The sequence below is a fragment of the Puma concolor genome, chromosome A3 (genome assembly GCF_028749965.1).
Source record: "Puma concolor isolate L17-30 chromosome A3, mPumCon1.1.hap2, whole genome shotgun sequence".
In the NCBI taxonomy this organism is placed as follows: domain Eukaryota; kingdom Metazoa; phylum Chordata; class Mammalia; order Carnivora; family Felidae; genus Puma; species Puma concolor.
Window position 1 is genome coordinate 25,793,492 of NC_141669.1, and position 20,811 is coordinate 25,814,302.

The window sequence follows — 20,811 nt, forward strand, 5'->3', positions numbered from 1 at the left end:
GGTCATTCTGCAGGAGGGATTTATCCCAGGGCTGCTGAAAACTAATGCTTCCGACCCTGAGAGGAGAAAGACTAGGTATGGGGCAGAGAAAATTCACAAAAGGTGTAAACACCATGCTGTGACCTCACTAGGGAAGTGGCCGGCCAGCATCGCCCTTCTATGTGGCTGCTGGCAGATTAAAATTTTTCTCATTGCTATTTCTTCTTTGAACTTCTACAGGTATTCGTGAAAAACGTAAGAGTACATCCCAGGATCCCTGGATCTTCACCTCCAGGTTTCCCAGTGAGATGGCATTCCCCTTCCGCCCCGACATAGCTCCCGACAACTAGAACCTTGTATCTGGCCAAGAAGGGATGTCTGCCACCAGTTATCAGCATGTCCTCGTCACGATCCAGCATGCAGCGCACGGGGCGGCCCGTCCTAAGGGAGGCATCAGAAGGTTAGAACCCTGGGAGCTTCTGCAACAGCCCAGTCGTTGGGTCTCAGGGAGGAAGCATGGGAGACTTCTTCTTCCACCTGGTGCACAAGCAGACTGGGGCTGGGTTGCTTCACTGTCTAGAAATAAAGCTGCTGGACACATGGGGAATGTAAGGATATGATGTGTGCCCTTGCCTTGAGGGCCCTCACGCGCAGGCAGGGGAGGCTAAACAGGGATCCATGCATCGAACACAAAGAAACAGATGGTGTTACCCTCACCCCAATGCCCAAGAGTTCTAAAAGCAGAAGGCTGTGAAAATTCAAAGCAAGGGAAATCTGCTTCTAAAAGGGAAAAATCTAGAAAGCCTTCTTGGCAGAGGCAGCCTTATTTCCTTCTCTGAGCTGGCTAGGGGGACTCACTTGTATGCAGCCAGAGCCACTGCCGTGGATACCACAGTGCTCCGGGTCTCTTTCCCCCCAAAGCCTCCTCCCATTCTCTTCACCCGGACCAAAATCCGGTTTGCCGGAACCCCCAACATGTTTGCAACAAAGCTCTGTGGACAAAAGAAAAATTACTTGCACTGAACACATCATCTGGACTTACCTCACCCCGACCTAGAGCCGCCCGCCCTCTGCAAGCCTAATTAGTGCCGTCAATTCTGAAATTCCTTGATTCCTGAATCCCCCTCACCTCCCCAGGCAGCCCTTGATCTCGAGGTGCTGGAGTCTAACACTCATTAGTCACTGCAGACTGAATTCAGACACTTGTTTCTAGCAAGGGGGTTCAGCGGCTGGCCACAGCAGACTTTCAGAGCCAAAGTTCATTTCATCCAGCCAAGAACTGGTGAGTTGTGGGGGTAGGACCAGCTGCCCAAAATGCTGGCCGGTACTGTCGCCTTACCAGCAATAGAGAAATGGGGAGCCGCCATATTTGAGCTGCCACAGATAATTTAGTGGTCTCTGTGGCGATCACTAAACCCATCACCCACGTTTTACAGATGAGGAGCCTGAGATCGGATATGATTTGACCAAGGCCATATCTCACTGGAAAAATAAAAACCAACTCTTATTAGATGCCATCCAAGTAGTAAACAACTAGTCATTACAACACCCTACCAGGCCCATTATATGGAAGAGGAAACCAAGAAAGGTTATGTCACAACTCAGTGACACAAGCTTGTTGGTTGATAGGGTCTGGCTCCAGGACCACTACCCTCAGATCCCCTTCAGCACCAGCCCAGATCTCCCTTTTCCCATGTCCTACATCACCAACTCCTAGTTGGCCAGAAGCTCCCCAGTGCCATGCCCAGGCCCTGGAGCTGACCCACAGGACGGTACCTGGGTCTTCGTGGTGTTCTGTGTAGACACAAAGAGCTCCATCTCCCCTGCCTCGCCTTTGGGGACAGCGATGGTGCAGTGAGTCTCCAGGTAGAAGTGCTCTTGGCCACCAATGTACAACTCGCCTGGGGAGGCAATGTGACCCCCATGGTGATCCAGAGTTTGCTGAAGGAGAGTGCACTTCGCCAGGGCCCTGGGCAGCAACCAGCTGCTCACACACTGGTACCTCTAGGTTCCCAGCAGGGGTGAAAAGGGTCTCAAAGCCTTAGCCACCTGGGGGAGCCAAATCCCCCACCCCAACAAAGAAACCAGAATGATACCAAAATGCATCAGGCATGAAGCTTTCTTTCACTGCAGACCTTCAAACTCTTTGGTAAAATTTGGAGAATGGTAAAGAAGGAATTAACAGATGTGACTGAAAAGCTAAAAATGAGAGCATCTTCTGGAACGGAAGCTATTGGGCCAGTTGCAGAGTTGACTCACCAGTGGCTTAGGAATACACTATGGACAATGTAGGAAACAATACCCAAAGGGATGTCACCAGCAGACGGGTGCCCCGCAGGCCCACAGGGAGGGCCAGGACCTGTAGCCACTAATTCCCCGGACAGCCTTCTAAATCCGACACACTCCCAGCTACCCAGAACCACATACTCATATGTAACCTGGAGACAGGAGGTGGACATTAAGATGGCAGAGGGTCTAGGGGCACCTGGGTGGCTCAGTCAATGAAGCGTTCGACTTCGGCTCAGGTCATGATCCTAGTTGGTGAGTTTGAGCCCTTTGTAGGGCTCTGTGCAGACAGCTCAGAGCCTGGAGCCTGCTTCCAAATCTGTGTCTCCCTCTCTCTCTACCCCTCCCCAGCCTATGCTCTGTCTCTCTCTCTCTCTCTCTCTCACACACACACAAATAAATAAACATTTAAAAATTTAAAAAAAGAGAGAGGGTCTTTCCCTGCCAACTGTCCACTATTTTGCTACAAACATCAGGAGGACTCTTCTGGTAAAAATTCACTCCCCTGCTCCAGGACTCAAGGTCCAGCTCTTGAATTTAATTCATAAACCAGGGCCAGCCCATACCCCAGGACTGTATGGCACGGCCATACCTGAAACAATGTTGTCTGCTTCCGAAAACCCCTTCGTGAGGTTTCCTTTCTCTATCTTCAGCTCAGGCTCATAAAAGGAGTCTTTTGCTATAGCATCCTGAGGACCACAAAGACGATTCAGTGACCAGACTTTCAGGAGAAGAAAGGTTATTTCCCACCAGGGGGAAGAGAGGCTGTTGGAACCACCCTCCCTCTTCTCACAAGGGCATCTGTACAAGGGTCTTACACAGGCTTCAAGTAAGCTTGCATGTAGCCAGAGGCCATGTGCCTCCATTTCCTCAGAGATAGTTGGACACGCTTGGATCTTGAGGAAAAGTAGAGTCCCTCAAGGAACCAACAGGAGCTGGCATTGGAAGGAGGGACCTAGTCTGGCCTCTGGCAGACTGAGTCTGGGATCATGATGGGGAAGTTTTCTGAAGACCACACAATCCTGGGGCTGAAGGGTTTACCTCTTCCTGTCTAATCGAATCCCACCTGCTGCTGGAACCCCCCTAAAGTATCCCAGTAAAGGTGCCTCCAGGGACAGGGGGCTCACCCCTCCCCATGCAGTCCTTTCTCAGTTACCTCTATTGTGATAATGGCTGGAAGATCTTCATAGGTGATTCTCACCGCTTGAGCGGCTCTCTGGGCATGTTCTCGGGTGTCGGTGACCACAGCACCAATGATGTGCCCAATGCAAGTCACCTGGGAACCGAGCCAAACTGTTAAAGCATATAATTCACTCCTCATGAAGCAAACGATTTTGGATTGCCCAAAAGGCGAAGGAAGTCCTTGCCCCCACAGTTTCCTTAAGGGACATCCAGGAATGCCTCTGGGGTCTTGGCATGTCTTTGTCCTACTGTTTGGGATTATGTGCTTCTTCATTGAGGATTTAGAAGTAGTGGAACTGGACTAGGACTTGGAGATCACGAGTATCAAGATGGCAAACTCGATTTATCTCAGGGACCAATTTCATGATTTACCGCTGGCAGCTTGTTGAGAAGTTGCCCAGGATAGAAAGTGGTGATTGATTAGTCATGTCGCCGTGAGCAGAATGGACTGTATGGAAGCATGAAGTCTATTTATTGACTCAGATGCACTCCAACACCCTTGTTCTTCAGGTGAAGAGACGCAGACCCAGAAGGCAAGATCATGGTCTTGCCTTGGCTCATTAATAGACCATGACTAAATCTCAGGCCCTGGCTTCCGGTTCATATTCTTTCTAGCACCCCTCTCCCTTTGAATTTCTGTTTCCAGATTTACACCAAAAGTTTCTCAAAGGCAGCAATCATGTCTTACACTTCATCTAGATGCCCAGAAGCAGTACTTCCCACATTCTGGTTCTCAGACTTGATAAATAAACCAGTTTTTTGTTAGATTTTCAGAACAATGATTGTCATTTTCTCACCACTTAATGATTCCATTCCTTCAGAGGCATTTTTCTTCCAAAAATCCCCAAACATGAACCAAAAAAAAAAAATTGTCCAACTCATCACTTTGCAATATGAGGTTTCTGACGGTGGAAAGCTATACTGTCTCTGATAGTTATCTCTTGAGGACCCAGTTGAGTTGTTAACTTAATTGATTGGGCTGTGGTGGTTTATCCCAGCTAATTCTCACTAACCATCATGTTAGCAGTAGTCTTAGAGGTTCTCGAAATTTTCAAAAGCAATTTGTTCTCTTGTTAAATGGAGTCCTTGTGTCTCATAGTTGTAGTTTTTTTATTCTCTCTTTCTCTTGTACATTAATAATAAAGTGAATATGCCCTTAGGCAACGCCAGCTCATCTCCAATTTGCATTTGAACTGTATTAAAATTGTCAAGTGACTTCCACCCTGAAAGTTCCGAAATGTGTGTGTGTGCCTGTGTGTGTCAAAACTCCATATATGCTTGACAGCAATAGATGAATTTTCGTATAAGTGAATTTTCAATACACATAGTGACAGTATTGTGATTTTTATTCTGGTAGTTTGTTTACTGTATTTTTATTTTCTTTTCACAAAGGAGTTATTTATCCCCTGAAGAACCTAACTGGCAGTTTAAAGAATAATCACCAATCTTGTTTTAATACCAGTTTGGCCTGGAGTCATCCTAACATGTGCAACAAGCCGCCAACAATGAAATAAACAAGTAAACACTAAGTGAAAGTTAAAAGTGCCGCCAGACCGATTCCATCCCTGTGCTGATCGCCCTGCACGATGAAGGCCACAGTATGTACCAATGTGTAATCTTTTTAAGATTAGGGATTTGGAGGAATGAGCACAAACTAAAACTCAAGTGCCCATTCCACTAACTTCATATCTAAAAACAAAATCCAACACATACCTTATCCTTTGCAAACACCATTTCATCATTACCAATTCCAGTTATATTACTCCCAGGAACATCATCAGCAGAGATAAAGCAGACAAACCCTGGCACCTTCTGAGCTTCTGAAGTATCTATGGACCTGCAAGAATGAGCACAGTGAGGGGCCCAGGCGGGAAACTGAAGCAGAAGACCCACCACCAACTGGATACCACTGTCCTCATGTTGATTTTTCCTCCACTCAAATTCCTTCCTTCTCCATCCCTTGTCTATGCTATCCTATCTGCATTCTATATTCTATCCTATCCTACATTCCATAGGCTATCCTACCCTATCCTATTCTGCAAATGCTCATGAAATATGTACCCTGTGAAGGCCACCATGCTGAGTGCTGTGGAGAACAGAAAATGAACGGGACAGGCCCACCCCCATGGACCTTCTACTATGGAACCACATCACAGTGAGTAGCATTTACTCTTGAGAGCTCCAGCTCACACCCACATCACAGCTAATACCCACACAGACTCAGCACTTTTGGGCCCTTGCTGCACCACTGATCGAATGTCCCTGAACATAGTCACACAGCCAAATTTGTCTCCCCACCTTCATGAAGCTATCCCAGAAGAGCAGGGCAGCCCAGCCATCATCAGGCCCGAGAGGGAGAACACCTGGAGACTGTTTCACTAATAACAGTCTCAGCTATGTTCTGGTCACTCTGGCCCGGGCCCCCAAGAGGAGATAGAGCAGAGGCACCCCACAGAAAGGTATGGAAACCACTCTGAAGAGCCAAGCAACTTCCAACAGGCAAACCTCACCAGAGCCCAGAACGTCATCATCATTATCCTCCTTCTACATTTGGGGCAACTCAAGCTCAGGGAAATTGAGCAGCTTTTCCGAGGTCACCCAGCCAGAGAGCAACATAGGTGGGATTAGGACTGAGGTTAGGTTATGAAGAGCCAAAGCCAGGTCCTCGCTTCTTTCCAAGTGCACGCAGCCGGCAAAGCCCAGGTCATTGCCATTACTACAGAGCCCCCCACCCTCCTCCATCCATTCACACATGGCTCAGATGGAGCAAAGAACGTAGACAATGTGGATCGTGGCCAGTGTGGTCAGTGTGGGCTCAAGACAAGGATAAAGCAGACGAATTTACCCTAGAGATGGCAGCCACATCATCTGAAACAGTTTTTTTCAGAGAACTGGAAGACTTTACTTACCTGTTAAGTTTTCTCGGTGTCTAGGTTACCATTCCTGCAGCCTGTCTCCAGGCAGCTAGGAGCGGCAGAGGGAAAAACCAGTGATGGGGAGACGGGATCCCTAATCCAAGGGAGGGTTTCTCCTAGCTGCTCTGTTCAACAGGATATGTGTCTGATGCCCACCAGGAGATCAATGCAGTCTCTGGCCTGAACATCAAGAGGCAGCAAAGCTTGGCTGCTAATGCTGCCTGGCTTCAAACTCCCTCTTGGCTGCTTACCAACTCTGTGCCCTCGGGCATGTAACTTACCGCCCTTGTGCCTCAGCTTCCTCATCAGGAACATGGGGATCATAACAGGACCTGCCTGTAGGGTTGTTGCGAGGAGTAAAGGTGCCAATGTATGTAAAATGCTTTAAAGGCCGCAGCACATATTAAGTGCCACATGAGTGTTGGGTATTAGTATTATTATAGAGGTAGCGATGCTTGTCATTTGGGCTTTCCAAATTCAACAGACGGGCACGGGTGGCTCTTCTCTGCTAGGTCCTTTGCAGACTCTGTCACTGATCATCATGAAAACACCCGGCTATGAATAGAGAAACTGCGAGCTTAGGCATCCCAGGCCAAGGTCACAGCTGGTAAACACTGGAACAGAGACTCAATCCCGGGTCGGTCTGACTCTAAGGCCACGCTCTTCCCCTTAGTGCTGACTCAAGTTCTCCTGAAATACTGCATTGAAGTTTAGCCCAATATCAAAGTGCAGAGCTGACCTGCTCCTGTTAAAAGCTCCTCACTGCTTTTTGGCTCAAGTGCAATGTCCCGGTTCAGCATTCCGAGGCTCTCCTGTTCTGGCCCCTGCCTATGCCTCAGCATCCCCTCACCCTGCCAGGCACCACTGAGTCCCTAACCTCTCCCGCTCCTCTCCAGGCTGGTTTTCAGGTGAGTTCCCAGTCCCTCTCTAGACTGGAAGGCCCTGGAGGAGCCTCCCAGCACCCTCCTCCCTCAGGATATTTACTCCACTCACTTGATCTTGGCGTGGGCCCGGGTGCTGGTGACCAACCGGAGGGACAGCTCATTCTCGTAGCGAGGGATGTCGTCACAGTACACGGCCTCCCCAGACGCTTGCATGGCCGCGGCCAGGTGGGGCAGGGGCCGACCCACCATGTCCTCCTCGCACTGACCCTTGGGCACCTCCTGGAACAACATGGTCATCAGTCAAACTGAGCTGCATAAGACACTGTTTCCCTACAGGCCTGGGGAAACTGCAGGGAGCTTCAGGCCAAAGCAAACCTGAGTGAAGACGGAGGAGGCAGGAGGGACACAGGGCAAAGGAACAGAAAGGCAGAGCAGAGGTGGTCATAGTGTCCCTGTATGGGGGGGGAGAATAAATAACTGAAGAAGAACCTCAATGTGCACTCATGGGGGGTGGAGTTAAAAACTGGTGCTACGTGCATCCAATCAAACGGTATACAACTATTAAGACATACTTTTGAAGACTTTAAATTAGAAGGCAAGAATGTTCACATTACATGTAAACACAGGACATAAAACATTGTGTGTGAGTATGATCATTTGAATTCTGTAGGAAAAATGTGTATGTTATAAACATAGCGTGTCAATGTCCATATATGCATAGGAAAAAATGGAAAGAAGTCAACAAAAATATCATGATTTTCCCTTGGAGGTGGGATCTTGGGTCATTTTTGTTTTCTTCTTTATATCTTTCTGTACTTGCCAAAGTGTTCCAAAATGGATTTGTAACAAAATTCTGTTGTATGTGGTTTCTCAAAGACATAATAATAATGGCTAACATGTCACTGAGTATTTAATATATGCCAGGCGCTAATCTAAGCTGTTTACTTTTACTAACACATTTAATCCTCAGAACCATCCTAGGAAACAGGTGCCATCATTAGGGACACTTGCAGGTGGGCATAATTAACTTGCCCAAAAGCCACACAGAGGAAGTGACTTGTCGAGGTTACACAGTTACAAACTGGCAGAGTTTGAATTCCAGTCGTGGCAGTGGAGCCCAGAGTTCACAGTCTGGACCACTAGCCTCTGCTGCATGGTTCCACAAATTGTGGCCTGTGGGCCAAATCTGGCCCACTGCCTGCTTCTATAAATAAAGTTTTATTGGTACATACCACACACATTCATTTATGTATTACCTCTGGTTGCTTTTATGCTATAATGACAAAGTTGAGGAGTATCAACTGAAACTACAGGGCCCACAAAATCCAAAGTGTCTACAGAAAAAGTTGACCCCTTACCTAGTGCTTCTCAAAAACTTGCCATTGACAGAAAGTTGTTGTTTTGTTGTTATGACCAGGAGAACTCCTGGCATTGCACATCAGCCCCACAGAGGCACCAGAAAAGACAAAATCGGGACATTTTTTTTTTTATTCCTTAAGGAGCAGGTGAAGATGAGAGTAATCCCAAGAGAGACAAAATTTAGGTAAGGAACGAGGAAAAGAGCTTCATTGACATTAATACGATTCCCATTTTCTTCACCGGATATTTATGCAAAGCAGTAGGAGCTTTGAGCACCCACACACAACTAAAGCCAGTCATTCACCAAAGGTCAGCATCATCTGATGTGCCCTGCAAGGGCCTGTGAGATCAGCCATACATCAGGTATACTCACTTGGAAGAGCTGGACGTTGGCTGGAGGGTCTTTCTGAAAGAGTAAGGTGGCACTGGCATGGGTGGGGTCCAGCTTGCCACACTTCTGTGGAGGTAAGTTAACAGTAGTGATCATGACTAGTTCTATCATTGATCCCACCCTTGGTTGTCCCCAAGTGGCAACCGTAACAACCGTTCCCCTCACCTCCTCATTGTACACTCCTCGTGCCGGCTGGATCTATGTCAACGTCAGAACGTGGGCTCTGAGAGCCCAGCATTTTATAACAGCCTCGGGCCCCTTCCCACCCCTGCAGCCTGCATGTGAATGGTTTGTGCTTCCTCCAACACACCAAATGGTTTCCCTCCCTCCTGCATTTATTCACGCTGCTCTCTCTCTCTCCTTGCCTTGCTGGAAACCTTCTTCCTTCTCATTTCTATGGGAAATATTTAATGAAATGGAAAATGAGCACAATATAATCTCAACAGAATCAGGGGAAATGGAAAACTCTATATGCAGCATGACCCTAAATCTGTTTAGAAAATGATGTGTGCAGATCAAAAGATAGGAAGATGACAGGTATATAGAGAGAGGGATGGATGGAGAGCTAGAAAGAGAAAGAGAAAAGAGACAATGACAGAAGATGGACAAATGAATGTAGGAAAAAGATCAGAGGAAAAAGCAAGACTAGTGGCAGTGGTTTCCTCTAGAATCTGAGAGAAAAGCATATTTAATTAAAAAGAAAAGTAATAAAAAAGTATTTAATTTTTTATTTAAAAAGTTGAAATGTTTTTTAATTTTCTATTTTAATTTTTAATATATTTCTGTGTTTTTAAGTTTGCCACAGGAAATGTATTACTCTTATAATCAGAACAAACTCAAGGTGCTTGGGTGGCTCAGTCAATTAAGCATCTGACCCTTGCTTTCAGCTCAGGTCATGATCTCACAGTTCTGAGGTCGAGCCCCACGTTGGGTTCTGTACTGTCAGTGCAGAGCCTACGTGGGATTCTCTCTCTGCCCCTGCCCGCTCGCGTGCACGCATGGACTCTCTCTCTCTATCTCTCAAAATAAATAAATAAATGCTTTTCAAAAAGAAAAAGAAGAAAGCTATTAGGGATGCTTTTTAAAGAGGGATTTCTGTCTGCGGTCCCCACATCTGTGGAAGCTTCTCCCCTTTGCACTCCCCACGCCATCTGCTCAGTTGTCACTCTAGGCTGGCCTTTAGTGATCACGTTCTCTCCCACACGAGGCCACCCCCGGTGCCAAGTGCAATGTTATGCATAGACGGTGCAAAGTAAATGCTTACTGAACCAATATGGGGAGCTGGGCTTCCGCTCAGCCACACCCTTTCCAGAACGCACACCCTCTCAGTGACCACCGTCTCCTGACTGTAGCAGCACCTGTTACATTCTCATTCCACCCTCTACCTTCTCATCTCACTCCACATTCCATTCTAACTACAAAACCACAGTTGAAACAGCTAGCCTGTCAAAAGGATCATCTGGTCTACCACCCAGATCAGCAGATTTCCCAACTGAGACTTAAAGAGAGTTGTGACCTATTCAAGTTTCAAGTGAGGTAACGATTCAGTCGGGACCAGAACCCTAGTCGTTGACGCCCAGTTCAGTGTTCTGCCTCTCAACCATCCCGTTGGTTCCCATCTCCATGTGGCTACCTGGGCCATGTGTCCTTGGAGCAAAGGCTCCTCTGTCCATAGATGTCAGAAGGGAGAAGCCAATTTACCACCTGGTCCACCGTACCCCTCCCTCAGACTGGCTTCTTAAATTCCCAAACAAAAGTCCTGCAGAGAGTCTGTATCTTGCCCACACCCCACACTCACATCTTTCGAGTTCTGTATGCCCAGTTTCTGAAGCACTGTCAGGTAGAACTTGAAGAAGAAGCTGAGGGTGAGGGTACGCCGAAACTCCACCATGCCGCCAGGGGCGTCGGGGGCCAGGGATAACTCCTCCGCCAGGCCCGCGCACACGTTCTGCAGCAGCTCCTCGTTCCAGAAACTGCCAGAGAGCAGAAGGTGGGAGAGCACTCCTACTCAGCCATCAGAATCACTTGTGTGGGGTGGTAGGCACAGGGCCGTAGTCATATGAAACTTGGTTCAAAATTTGGCTTGGATACTTATACTTGTGTAACTTTAGGTAAGTTACTGGCTTGAGCCTTAGTTTCCTCATCTTCTTTAAGAAACCTTTTTTTAATGTTTCTTTTTGAGAAAGAGAGATGGAAGCCAAGCAGGGGAGGGGCAGGGAGGAGGGACACTAGGAATCTGAAGCAGGCTCCAGGCTCCGCGCTGTCGGCACAGACCTGACGCGGGGCTCAAACTCATGAACCCTGAGATCATGACCCTGAGATCAAGCCAAAGTCAGACACTTAACCGAGTGAGGCACCCGGGCACCCCTCAGTTTCCTAACTTTTAAAACTAGACACAATTTGGGTGCCTTGATGGCTCAGTCGGTTGAGCACCCAACTCTTCATTTCCGCTCAGGTCAGCCCCACTTCTTAAGATTCTCTCTCTGTCTCTCACTGTCTGTCCCTCTGTTCCTCTCCCCTGCTCTTGCTCTCTCTCTCTCTCTCTCTCTCTCTCTAAAATATAAAAATAAATATAAATAAATACAGAAATAATACAAATAAAAATAGACACAATTTTAAAACGACCACAAAATTACACTAATTAAATCTATTCAGTCCTTAATAACGCCCTAAGCAACATCCTCCGTGCTTTTTACGAAAGATCACTTTCCATTTCCATGTAAAAGTGTAGCATGGAAAATTTGTATACTCCTTTACCGATGAGGAAACTGAGGCATGGGAAGATTCGGTAACTTGACTTCTCTGAGCCGTCTGGAAAGTGTTGGAGCCAGGCATCGGAACCAAAGAGCCAAACGCCAAACGTAAGCCTTATTTACCCATCTGGTTATTGGCAGCGTTACAGAGGCCAGCGCTGGGGAAGGGCTCGGGATAACTGCTGCCACACACTAGCCATAGTAGTAGGAGTAGCCACAGTCAGAGTGCAGCGGGAGGGGCAGCAGCAATACCGTAGGAGGGATACTAGCAGTGGCCGAACAGTAGCAGCAGAAGTAACAGCCGTGGTAGAAGCGAAAGCAGAAGGCGTAGAAGTCGTGGAAAGAGGAACAGTGGTGAGAGCAGTAGCAGCAGCGCTGGCGACACTGACTAGTAGCGGGAGGAGCAGCAGAGGCGCGACCGTGAGTCGTGGCGAGAGTCACGGTGGGGACACACACAACAGTGGCAGCAACAGCATTAACACAGTGGCAGCAGGAACGCTGTGGGCAGTACTCTCGGGAGGAGCCGCAGGAAGAGTAGAGCCGCAATACGAGCATCGGCGGTAGAGAGACTGCAGTGGTGGCATCGCTGGGAACAGCAGTGGAAGCCACAGCGGCAACACTAGTCCGAGGAGTGACGGTGGCAGAAACAGCAGCAGTGGCAGCAGCGGCAAGAGGAGCAACAGAAGTAGCAGTACCAGTGTGAGTAGTGCCAGCCGCAGTAACTGGGGTAGAGGCCCAGCCGTGAGAGCAATGGCAACGGTGGCCGCTCGTGGCCGCAGCAACGGCGGGCCCAGCGGTACCAAGGGCAGCGGAGCCGTAGCAGGCAGGGCGGAACCGGCGCGGCCACAGCCATGCTACCAGGAATCGAGGTACGGGTAGCGGCAGTCAGGGTAGCAGCAGCGGTAACCCCGGTAAGGGCGGAAGTCATGGCTGTAGCGGCGGCAAGAGTAACGCCGCCTGCAGTCCCGGCAGCTAGCAGCACTGCGGGAGTCGGAGCGGCACTGGCCGTTTCACTCTGCCGGCAGCTCTCACTTTGATATCTGCTTCCGCGTGGTCTTGAGGGCTGAGACGGTTCTGTCGTGCATTCCGCCGTAGCAAAGGGCCAGCTCCTTCACCTGCGCGGTTCCCGGGTTGAACAGGACCCTCATGCCGCTGGTCACCTTGGCGATGTCATCTTCTCTCCGAGAGGCCTGCTTGAAGGCGGAGAAATACTCACCCTGCAAAACAAGAGAAAGGTTCCTGCTTCTCCCCTGCATTTGCTACAACTGCAGAGGGTGAGGCTGAAGCACGGGGGTGAAAGGGCAGGTGAAGGGACAGGGCCATCGCAACCCCGCAAGGGGCTGCCGGTGGGACTCAAAGATGTGGGCGGCGCCGACTGTCCCGTGCTCAGCACGAGGCCCGGATAACACTCCCAGAAGCCGGGAAAGGGGCGAGATTTCCCCTGTCGGCCAGGAACACCCAAAGTCAAGGAAAAGGAGAGCAGGGTTCTCTCAACCAACAGCTGGGAAGAGGAAAGACATGTTCACAAAGGCTGCTCAGGGTCCCCCAGCCCCCAGTCCTCCCATCCTGGTGCCCAGCTTCAGCGCCCACTCGGCCTCTCGGCTGTGCCCAAACCTCTGTTGGCTTAACTGCCTCTCGAGCAGATACAGCCTGATGCCACCGGGAGTGTGAACGCACCCTCACCCACGCCTGTGCACGTGCTCTCTCTAGCTTGTCTCTCCCACTGGTCTCTTGTTCACGGTTAGAAACCTTGCTTCCTGAAAGAATGAACCACACTATGAAACACTAGCTGCCTTTGTGCTTTGAGCACACATTTCCCACTGGGCTCCAGGCAGGCCCTGTCTGTCAGGATAGGAGGCCCGCGTGAGTCACTTTCCAGGTAAGAACGATCTCCTATCAAGCCCTTTCTGGCCAGGTTCTGCTGGAGGTCTGAACCCACCTGGCACCGCAAATTCTGATTAACGTCAAAGGCAGAGGCTTAAGGGAAGCGTTGTTGAGAAAGCCCAGCGAAGCTCACTGTTTACGCCCACACTGGCCACAAGCTTCTGTTCGAAGAAGTCATCGGGCTTCCTCCTGACCACGACGCTAGTCCGGATTCCCGATGTCAAACATGGCCCCGGGACCGTGAGCCTGGAGTCTGGGCTTGGTTCTGGAACAGGACTGTGCCAGTCCACGGTGACGTGTCCACCGGGGTGCCACACCATGTCAGTGTCAGATTGGCAGCTGTCCTTTCTTGAGAAAGCCTCCCTACTTCTGGGTATTAAAATCTCCTTTCTGTCATGACATGTTTTTTGTTTTTAAAGATTTTCTTCAGTGTATTTATTTATTTTTGAGAGAGAGACAGAATGAGCAGAGGAGGGACAGAGACAGAGAGAGAGGGACAGAGGATCTGAAGCAGGCTCTGTGCTGACAGCAGAGAGCCCGATGTGGGGCTTGCACTCACGAACCGTGAGATCGTGACCTGAGCTGAAGTCGGAAGCTTAGCTGACTGAGCCACCCGGGCGCCCCTATGACATGTTTTTGGCTAATGTCCCTATCTGGCAAAATAAAAACCGGACTCTTGTATGCCTGTTCCCTCCTCCCTTCTCCAACTCATAATTAAAAAGAGGAAAATTTACTGATCTGTGAAATACAAAAACTCTGGGAATCACTGCTCAAAATGGTCTATAAGGACAAGCTAGAAAATCAGTAAGAAACCACCTCAGGGACATCATGGCTCTAATTTAATTAGCATTCTCATTAAGGGGGCCAAAATTAGCAAGGGCGAACATGCCTTGTAACGCGCGCTCAAGCGCTACCTGGGTAAAACTCCTAATACTCTCCATTACAGCTGCTTTCCCAGCCTCACACAGATCACTTTTCTACACGGCCCATTATGGAATGTGTAGCTGGTGAGGGAGGAGAGAGAGGCACCAGGTGACGACACCACGGGCCCCCAGGAACAACAGCGAGGCAGCCAGAAGTGCCCAGACTTGCCTCAACAGGACAGAAAAACCTCCCATGAGCAGAAATGCAACCACGCCAACTCAGAGCAAGGTCAGCAAATAAACACCTCATCAACATGTGTGGGCCTGACCCACGGCCAGCCCCTCCACTCAGCATGCAAGCCCCAGTCTCCTCTGACCTGGGGCAGAAGTGCTCAGTGGCTGGATGTGCTCTTGAAATCATGTTGCTAGCTACCAGATGGAGATCCCCACTGGTTTCTGGACATCGGCCTGGAACCTTAGGCATTCCTGATTTCAATCCTCACAATAACCTCCCGGGTAGGTAACACTGCGTCCGTTTTACAGACGAGGAAGCCGAGGCTCAGAAATCTGAAACGATTTGCCCAGGATCACGTGCCATGAGTCCATGGAATGCCCTCTTCCCTGCCCTGAAGCTCTTCATTGCCCAGAGAACACTATGGCTGGTGAAAGGCAGTGTTCAGAGACTTTGTTAAAGTTGAGAGATGCTGAGCTTGGTCCCCGAGGCAGACTCTGGTCTCTTGTCTGGAGCCTCGCTGCGGTAAGAGTGATATGGGACGCTCCTGAGCAGCTCACCTCCCTGCTGTAGGGGATCTCGATGGAAAGCAGTATCTCCTCCGGAGCTAGCAGGGTCTTTCTGTACGCGGGGAAGAAGGTGTGATCCATCCGAACCGTTCTCCTGGTGCCTGTACACAGGCCGGATGCAGAGATGTGAGAAAGCAGAGAACGAGGCACCGGTAAATTCCCCATCCTGGTCTCTGGTACCCACAGTCAGAGGGCAGTGCTGGCACAATTAGGGCCAAGGTCCTCCATCTAAAATCCTTACGCAGGGATGTGCTGGTGAATGTTTAACAATGGACTATGTGTGGGCGGAGGGAGTCCAGATTTTGCAGTACTTGCTAATTTCTACGGTATCAATACTCCCACCATAGCCAAGTTCAGGCTCCCGGAGTGACATCAGTGAACATGAAGTTGGAAAGAGGGTGGCAAAGAGTTGACACGACACGCCTGCTGTCCTCTGAAAGGACTGCCTACAAAGGTTGGCCATGGCTGTCTTCTGGGAACTTGGATTTCAGCAGATTCCCCGATAAGATGACTGACTGTGTCTAAACTGTTCATACAAACAGCATGGTTTATGCTGAACATCTGCTTTCTGTCCGGGTGCCTGGGCTTTTGGTACCTGCCAAGAAGGGCCACGCAACCAACCCCCCAAAAAGCCCTAGCTGTTCAGTCTCTGACGAGCTTCCCCGGCAGACAACACTTCACGTGCGTTATCACAATGCAGCTTATGACCTGTGTGACGCCACCGGGAGAAGTCTCTGGAAGCTTGTGCCTGGATTCCTCCAGACTGTGCTCCATGTCCCTCTTCACTTTGCCAAGTTTACTTTGTGTGCTCCCACTTAATAAGTCATAGCCATGAGTATGACGATAGGCTGAGTCCTGGGAGTCCTCCCTGACTTCCTAGGAGTCATCAAAACTGGGGATGGTCTCGAGGACCCTCCAACAAGGACGGTGCATAGCAGCATATCATTACTTAGCATTTCCACTCTACAGATGTAACAGATGGGAATAACTCTAAGGGCATGGGCAATAGTAAAATAAACTCAAATATTAGGACGTGATGAATTTTGAGCACTTATTACCTTTATTTTTAATGTAATTTATTTTATTGTAAGTTTCTACAATTCAATTTTTAATCATGGCCATGTCTATCAAACACTCACAGACTCCCTGAAAATCCAGCTGTGGGCTGTGGTGAGCCAGTGCATTCTGGCTCTAGCACACTACTAGGTAAGCCTTCTAGGTGGCAGATCCTGTTGGGAATTCTTAATAAGGAAATGGTCTGGCTCTCCTGGCCCCCGATCTGGGTATATCTCCCTTGCAGTTCCCAGGGATCCAAACCTTAGGATGGCTGGGTCATTGACTTGTGGGCCCTGTCTCTCCAAAAAGTCACCTATCTTGTGAGCCTTCTCCCCCGTGGGGCCCTCTTTCCTGACTTCCGCATGACGTAGCTCTCACCTGTGGACACGATGGTCAGCTTGGCCCCACTGGCCATGAACACAGGGTTGAGGTCAGAGATGGGGCTGGCGGTAATGATGTTCCCTCCGATGGACTAGAACAAGCAGAGAGTGTGCGTGAGAGCCCAGCCCACCCAGGAAAACCTTGCTCTCACAGCAGGCTGCAGAACACAGGGCAGGTGGGGGACACCTGCTCGCTGAAGGCACAAGACCGGCGTAACTCAAGCATCCAGAACCACGTGCAAAACCTGAGATCCGAACACTTGGGATTGGATCTCAGCTCTAAAATTTACTCGTCGGTAATGTGGGTCAGCTCCTTGAAATCTGCTCAATTTCATCCAAACTTTTTCTGAAAGGGTTGAGGTGGTTTATCACATGATGCAAGCAAATACTTCCTGGAAGTAGATTCCCACCCAGCTGGAGAATTTAGGGGAGCTTTCTGAGCTTCTGTCTACTCAGCCACAATCAGAGGTGTCAGGTGCTTGGGGTAGGGTGAGGGAACAGGGTGGGGGCTGTTTCCTTTGGGTTTTGTTCTAATTGAAAACAACAAAATAGAATGGACGGGGTGGCTTTCCTTCCCCCCCACCCCCGCCAACCCTACACCGTCAGCTGTGGTGAGCCGCCAATGGTCCTGGGTGTGTGAATGCCGCTAGCAAATGGGGAACCTGGGGGCTAGTCTGGAGTTTAGTTGTGAACAGTCAACAGCTGGACCCCTCCCTCCTCTCTGGGGGTGTCTACCTCTGGCACTCCCCCCAACGATGAAAGGTAGTCCAAGACTACATTTGGCTCAATCTCTCATCCACTTGCTGATAGCTTCCGCCAAGTTCAGGAACAAGGTGGGCAGGAGGCTCCATCTTGCCAACCTCAGGGGTAAAGACTGAGGCACACAGCATGTGTTTCCAAGAGTGACCCGCAGGCCCCCTTCCCCAGAAGCACCTTTGGGGCTCCATCCCAGCCCTACTGAGTCGGAATCTCTGAGAGCAGTGCCCAGGAGACTGCATTTTTAACCAACACCCCACATAGCGCTAAGCACTAGAGTTTGGGGTGCACCGGATCTTCAGCAGAGGACAGACTAGCGCATCTGCCTCGTGACAAAAGGCCCCATGACCTCAGCCTTGAGGGCTCCTGAACAGGGACTCACCGCCACAGACTTGACCTGCTTCCCAGCAAACCAGCGCAGCTGCTCCAAAACACCTTTGAACACCTCTGTTTGGTGGGCAGGAAGGTTGGCGACGGCATCGAGCAGCGTCTTTTCCACAAAGCTCAAGGGACACGAGGCTCCGAAGGAGATACCTGGGAACACATGCGCAGAAAAACAGCAATTCCTTTCACAGTTCAGAAAACACTTGGACACACAGCCCCTACCATGCTTTACTGGTACCTGAGTGACGATGAACCAGCTCTCACATCCTTATAGGGATGAGGAAATTAACGCCCAGAGAGGTGAAGTGGCTTGCCCCATGCCACCCAGCTAATACACCAGCCAGGACTCAACCACAGCCCTCTTGATCCTACAACCAGAATGCTCTCTTGTCTAAACCAGTGGTTCTCACCTCAATAAAATCAGATCTCTGAGGGAGAAGTCCTGTTTCTTTATTAAAGTACCCAAGACCTCCCAGCACTGACCCCCTCCCCCTGTGAGCGATTCTAATGTGGAGCCAGGATTGAGAATGACTGTGGAGAATCTCACAGCCCCCCTTGCCCACTGGCAGTCTGCCACAGATGCTCAGCGGAGGAAGGCAATGAAGGGCGTCCCTGCTCCCCACGCAAGGCAGCTCCAGGAGAAGCAGGTGGCGGCGCAGCCAAAGGAGAGACTCTCCTGGCACCGGCCACCCCTCCCAAGGGACCCATCCCCTGCATCCCAGCCTTCCGTGGGCTCAGGGCAAACCCCTCCTTACCCTCAGGTCCATGCTCCACTGAATTCAGCTCAGGGATCCAGGCTGGGCAGACCATCTTAGGAAACAGCATATTCTTAAATTTCATCTCAATGCCTCGAGAAAAACAAGAAACCCGAAGTTAACAGGCTACTACCAGGCGGGCCTCGGCATTGTTCTCGCCACGCACACAGGACCTATGACATATTCACGATCGCATCATGCTCTGTGGGTGTCTTAGGACCGCGGTTTCCACGCTATCAGCCGGCAAACTGTGTCTTTCTCTCCCTCCCCCCAAAAATCCTCGTGGAATTCAGATGAGATGAAATTCTTTTTTGCCTTTTGATTTCTTTTATCACCCAAAAAAGCTTCCTTTTTTTTAAATTTAGCTTTCTGACTCTGTGCTTGGACCTTCAACACCTTCAGATTTTCTGCTCTTCAGTAAGGAGAGCCTGCTTGATCCTGTTGTACACACTTCGCACACATGGAACCACCATAGGCCCCGCTGATGTGTCTTTTAGTGTTAAATGAGATGAAATGTGAATTAACCTGTGTGTGTGAGGGTGTGTCTGTGTGTGAGCAGGGGTGGGGGATAGTAGATGAAGCCGCAGCATGCTAAAATATGTCAGGAACCCGTGTAAGCACTATACATGTTTTAACACATTAAATCCTCACAATAGCCTTGGGAGATACTGTGATTTTCAGTTTATAGGAAGAGAAACTGAGGCACAGGAAGGTGAGGCTCTTGCCCACATCACACAGCTAAGAACAGACAATTCTTAGAGTTGGGGTCCTAATAACACGAAAGTCTAGCATTCAGACAAAAAGGAAAATCGTCTGAGAGAGAAAACATCAAATCTGCCTCCTGGTCCCCGACACCTGCCTGAGCAGGACTTTGCAGGACCATACATCTCTACCGGCCTTCTGTCAAGTTAGAAAGGTCTGTGAGCAGACGCCCCTCTGTTCTGTTCCTGAGACCTGGTTAGCTCTGCACCTCCCAGCCCCTCCCACAGACCTACAGATGGGAAGGTTCAAAAAGAAATGTCTGCCCATCCTCCCCACCCTCTCGGGGGCTATTCAGAGTGTGTGATGGGTGGCCCAGGCTTTGCGGAGTCTGGCCTGTTTGAATACCGGTTCCCAGGATAAAGACTGCGGACAGAGACCATCCATGGCCTGTCTTGACAAGGTTCTCTCTATGCCCAGCTTCCCCAGCACCCTACCCTGGCTGTCAGTGGTTACACTGCTGCGTGTATGTATAAGGGAGAAGGGGTGAGGCAGAGGGAGTGGTCGTAAGAAATTCCCTCTCACTTGGAGCTCATGAAATTTTTATGGATTCCCTTCTATTAGAATCTAACTGGTCCAGGATGTTAGATGACCCATGACAAGGAACATGTCACATGTCAAAGGAGATCAAAGACTCTTCCAGACAGTCGTCCTCCACTTTAACTCGTGCTGCCCTGGACCCCAGGGCCACAGCTACGCAGACCCTCAGGACCACATCACCTGAGGCACATCTCACGTGTCCACATTACTGCAGCTGGGGTCTCTGTACCACACCTGTGCTCACGGGGCCGGGGCCGCATCTGTACACTGCTAGCTTAGAGCCAAGCCAGGTCCTCCTCTCTGTGTCCTCAGATCCAACAAAAACCCAGGACCCAGGGGACTCTTTCCAGAACAATAGCCAGGAGACTCCCACAGGATGGTTGTGGCGGCTTAAAAGTAGGTCGATTGCCCCGAAACCAGAGGTCCTCTAAGACCTTGGCTATGCCACGATCCTCTCCTTGGAACCTCCCTGGGCTTGGGAGCCAGCAAAGGAGAAAAGGGCCAAGCCAGCTCCAGGAACGGATGGACATTAGAAGCGACCTGGGCACCTCTGCTTCCATCCCTTCAAGCACCGGGGAAGAGAGCTACACATCCCCCAGCCACCCTGGCCCATTCACGTATTGTGAGCTTCACGTCCCAGGTGGTGGCAGGAACAGGGCTGGTGGCCACAGTCGTGGGCAACACAGACACAGTCACATTGGCACATCTCTCCTTTGCCTTTACCACATCACCCCCCCAGAAAAAGTGGGGGACAAGAGAATGACATTTCTGGAACCCCCAGCATCTGTTACTGGCCTAGAACCTTGACTTCCACTGCTCCCCCCTCACTTCCACTGGGAGGTACTCCAGAGAACGAACAAAGACACTGATCTGGGTAGCCCAGC

General features: G+C 49.9%; 1 protein-coding gene across 2 annotated transcripts in view; it reads right to left on the reverse strand.

Moving 5' to 3' along the window:
- LOC147582328 (xanthine dehydrogenase/oxidase) overlaps positions 1-20,811 on the reverse strand; it is a 57,835-nt gene that overhangs the window by 17,334 nt on the left and 19,690 nt on the right. For both annotated transcript variants that reach the window (XM_086700305.1, XM_086700304.1), the window contains exons 10-23: positions 18,629-18,721; positions 17,872-18,023; positions 16,732-16,825; positions 15,289-15,398; positions 12,782-12,966; positions 10,795-10,969; positions 8,979-9,062; positions 7,356-7,525; positions 5,161-5,284; positions 3,422-3,541; positions 2,858-2,954; positions 1,756-1,880; positions 838-971; positions 333-420 (exon numbers count right to left, since the gene is read on the reverse strand). In XM_086700305.1, coding sequence (XP_086556431.1) covers positions 333-420; positions 838-971; positions 1,756-1,880; positions 2,858-2,954; positions 3,422-3,541; positions 5,161-5,284; positions 7,356-7,525; positions 8,979-9,062; positions 10,795-10,969; positions 12,782-12,966; positions 15,289-15,398; positions 16,732-16,825; positions 17,872-18,023; positions 18,629-18,721 — 1,751 coding nt within the window. The remainder of the gene's footprint in view (positions 1-332; positions 421-837; positions 972-1,755; positions 1,881-2,857; positions 2,955-3,421; positions 3,542-5,160; positions 5,285-7,355; positions 7,526-8,978; positions 9,063-10,794; positions 10,970-12,781; positions 12,967-15,288; positions 15,399-16,731; positions 16,826-17,871; positions 18,024-18,628; positions 18,722-20,811) is intronic.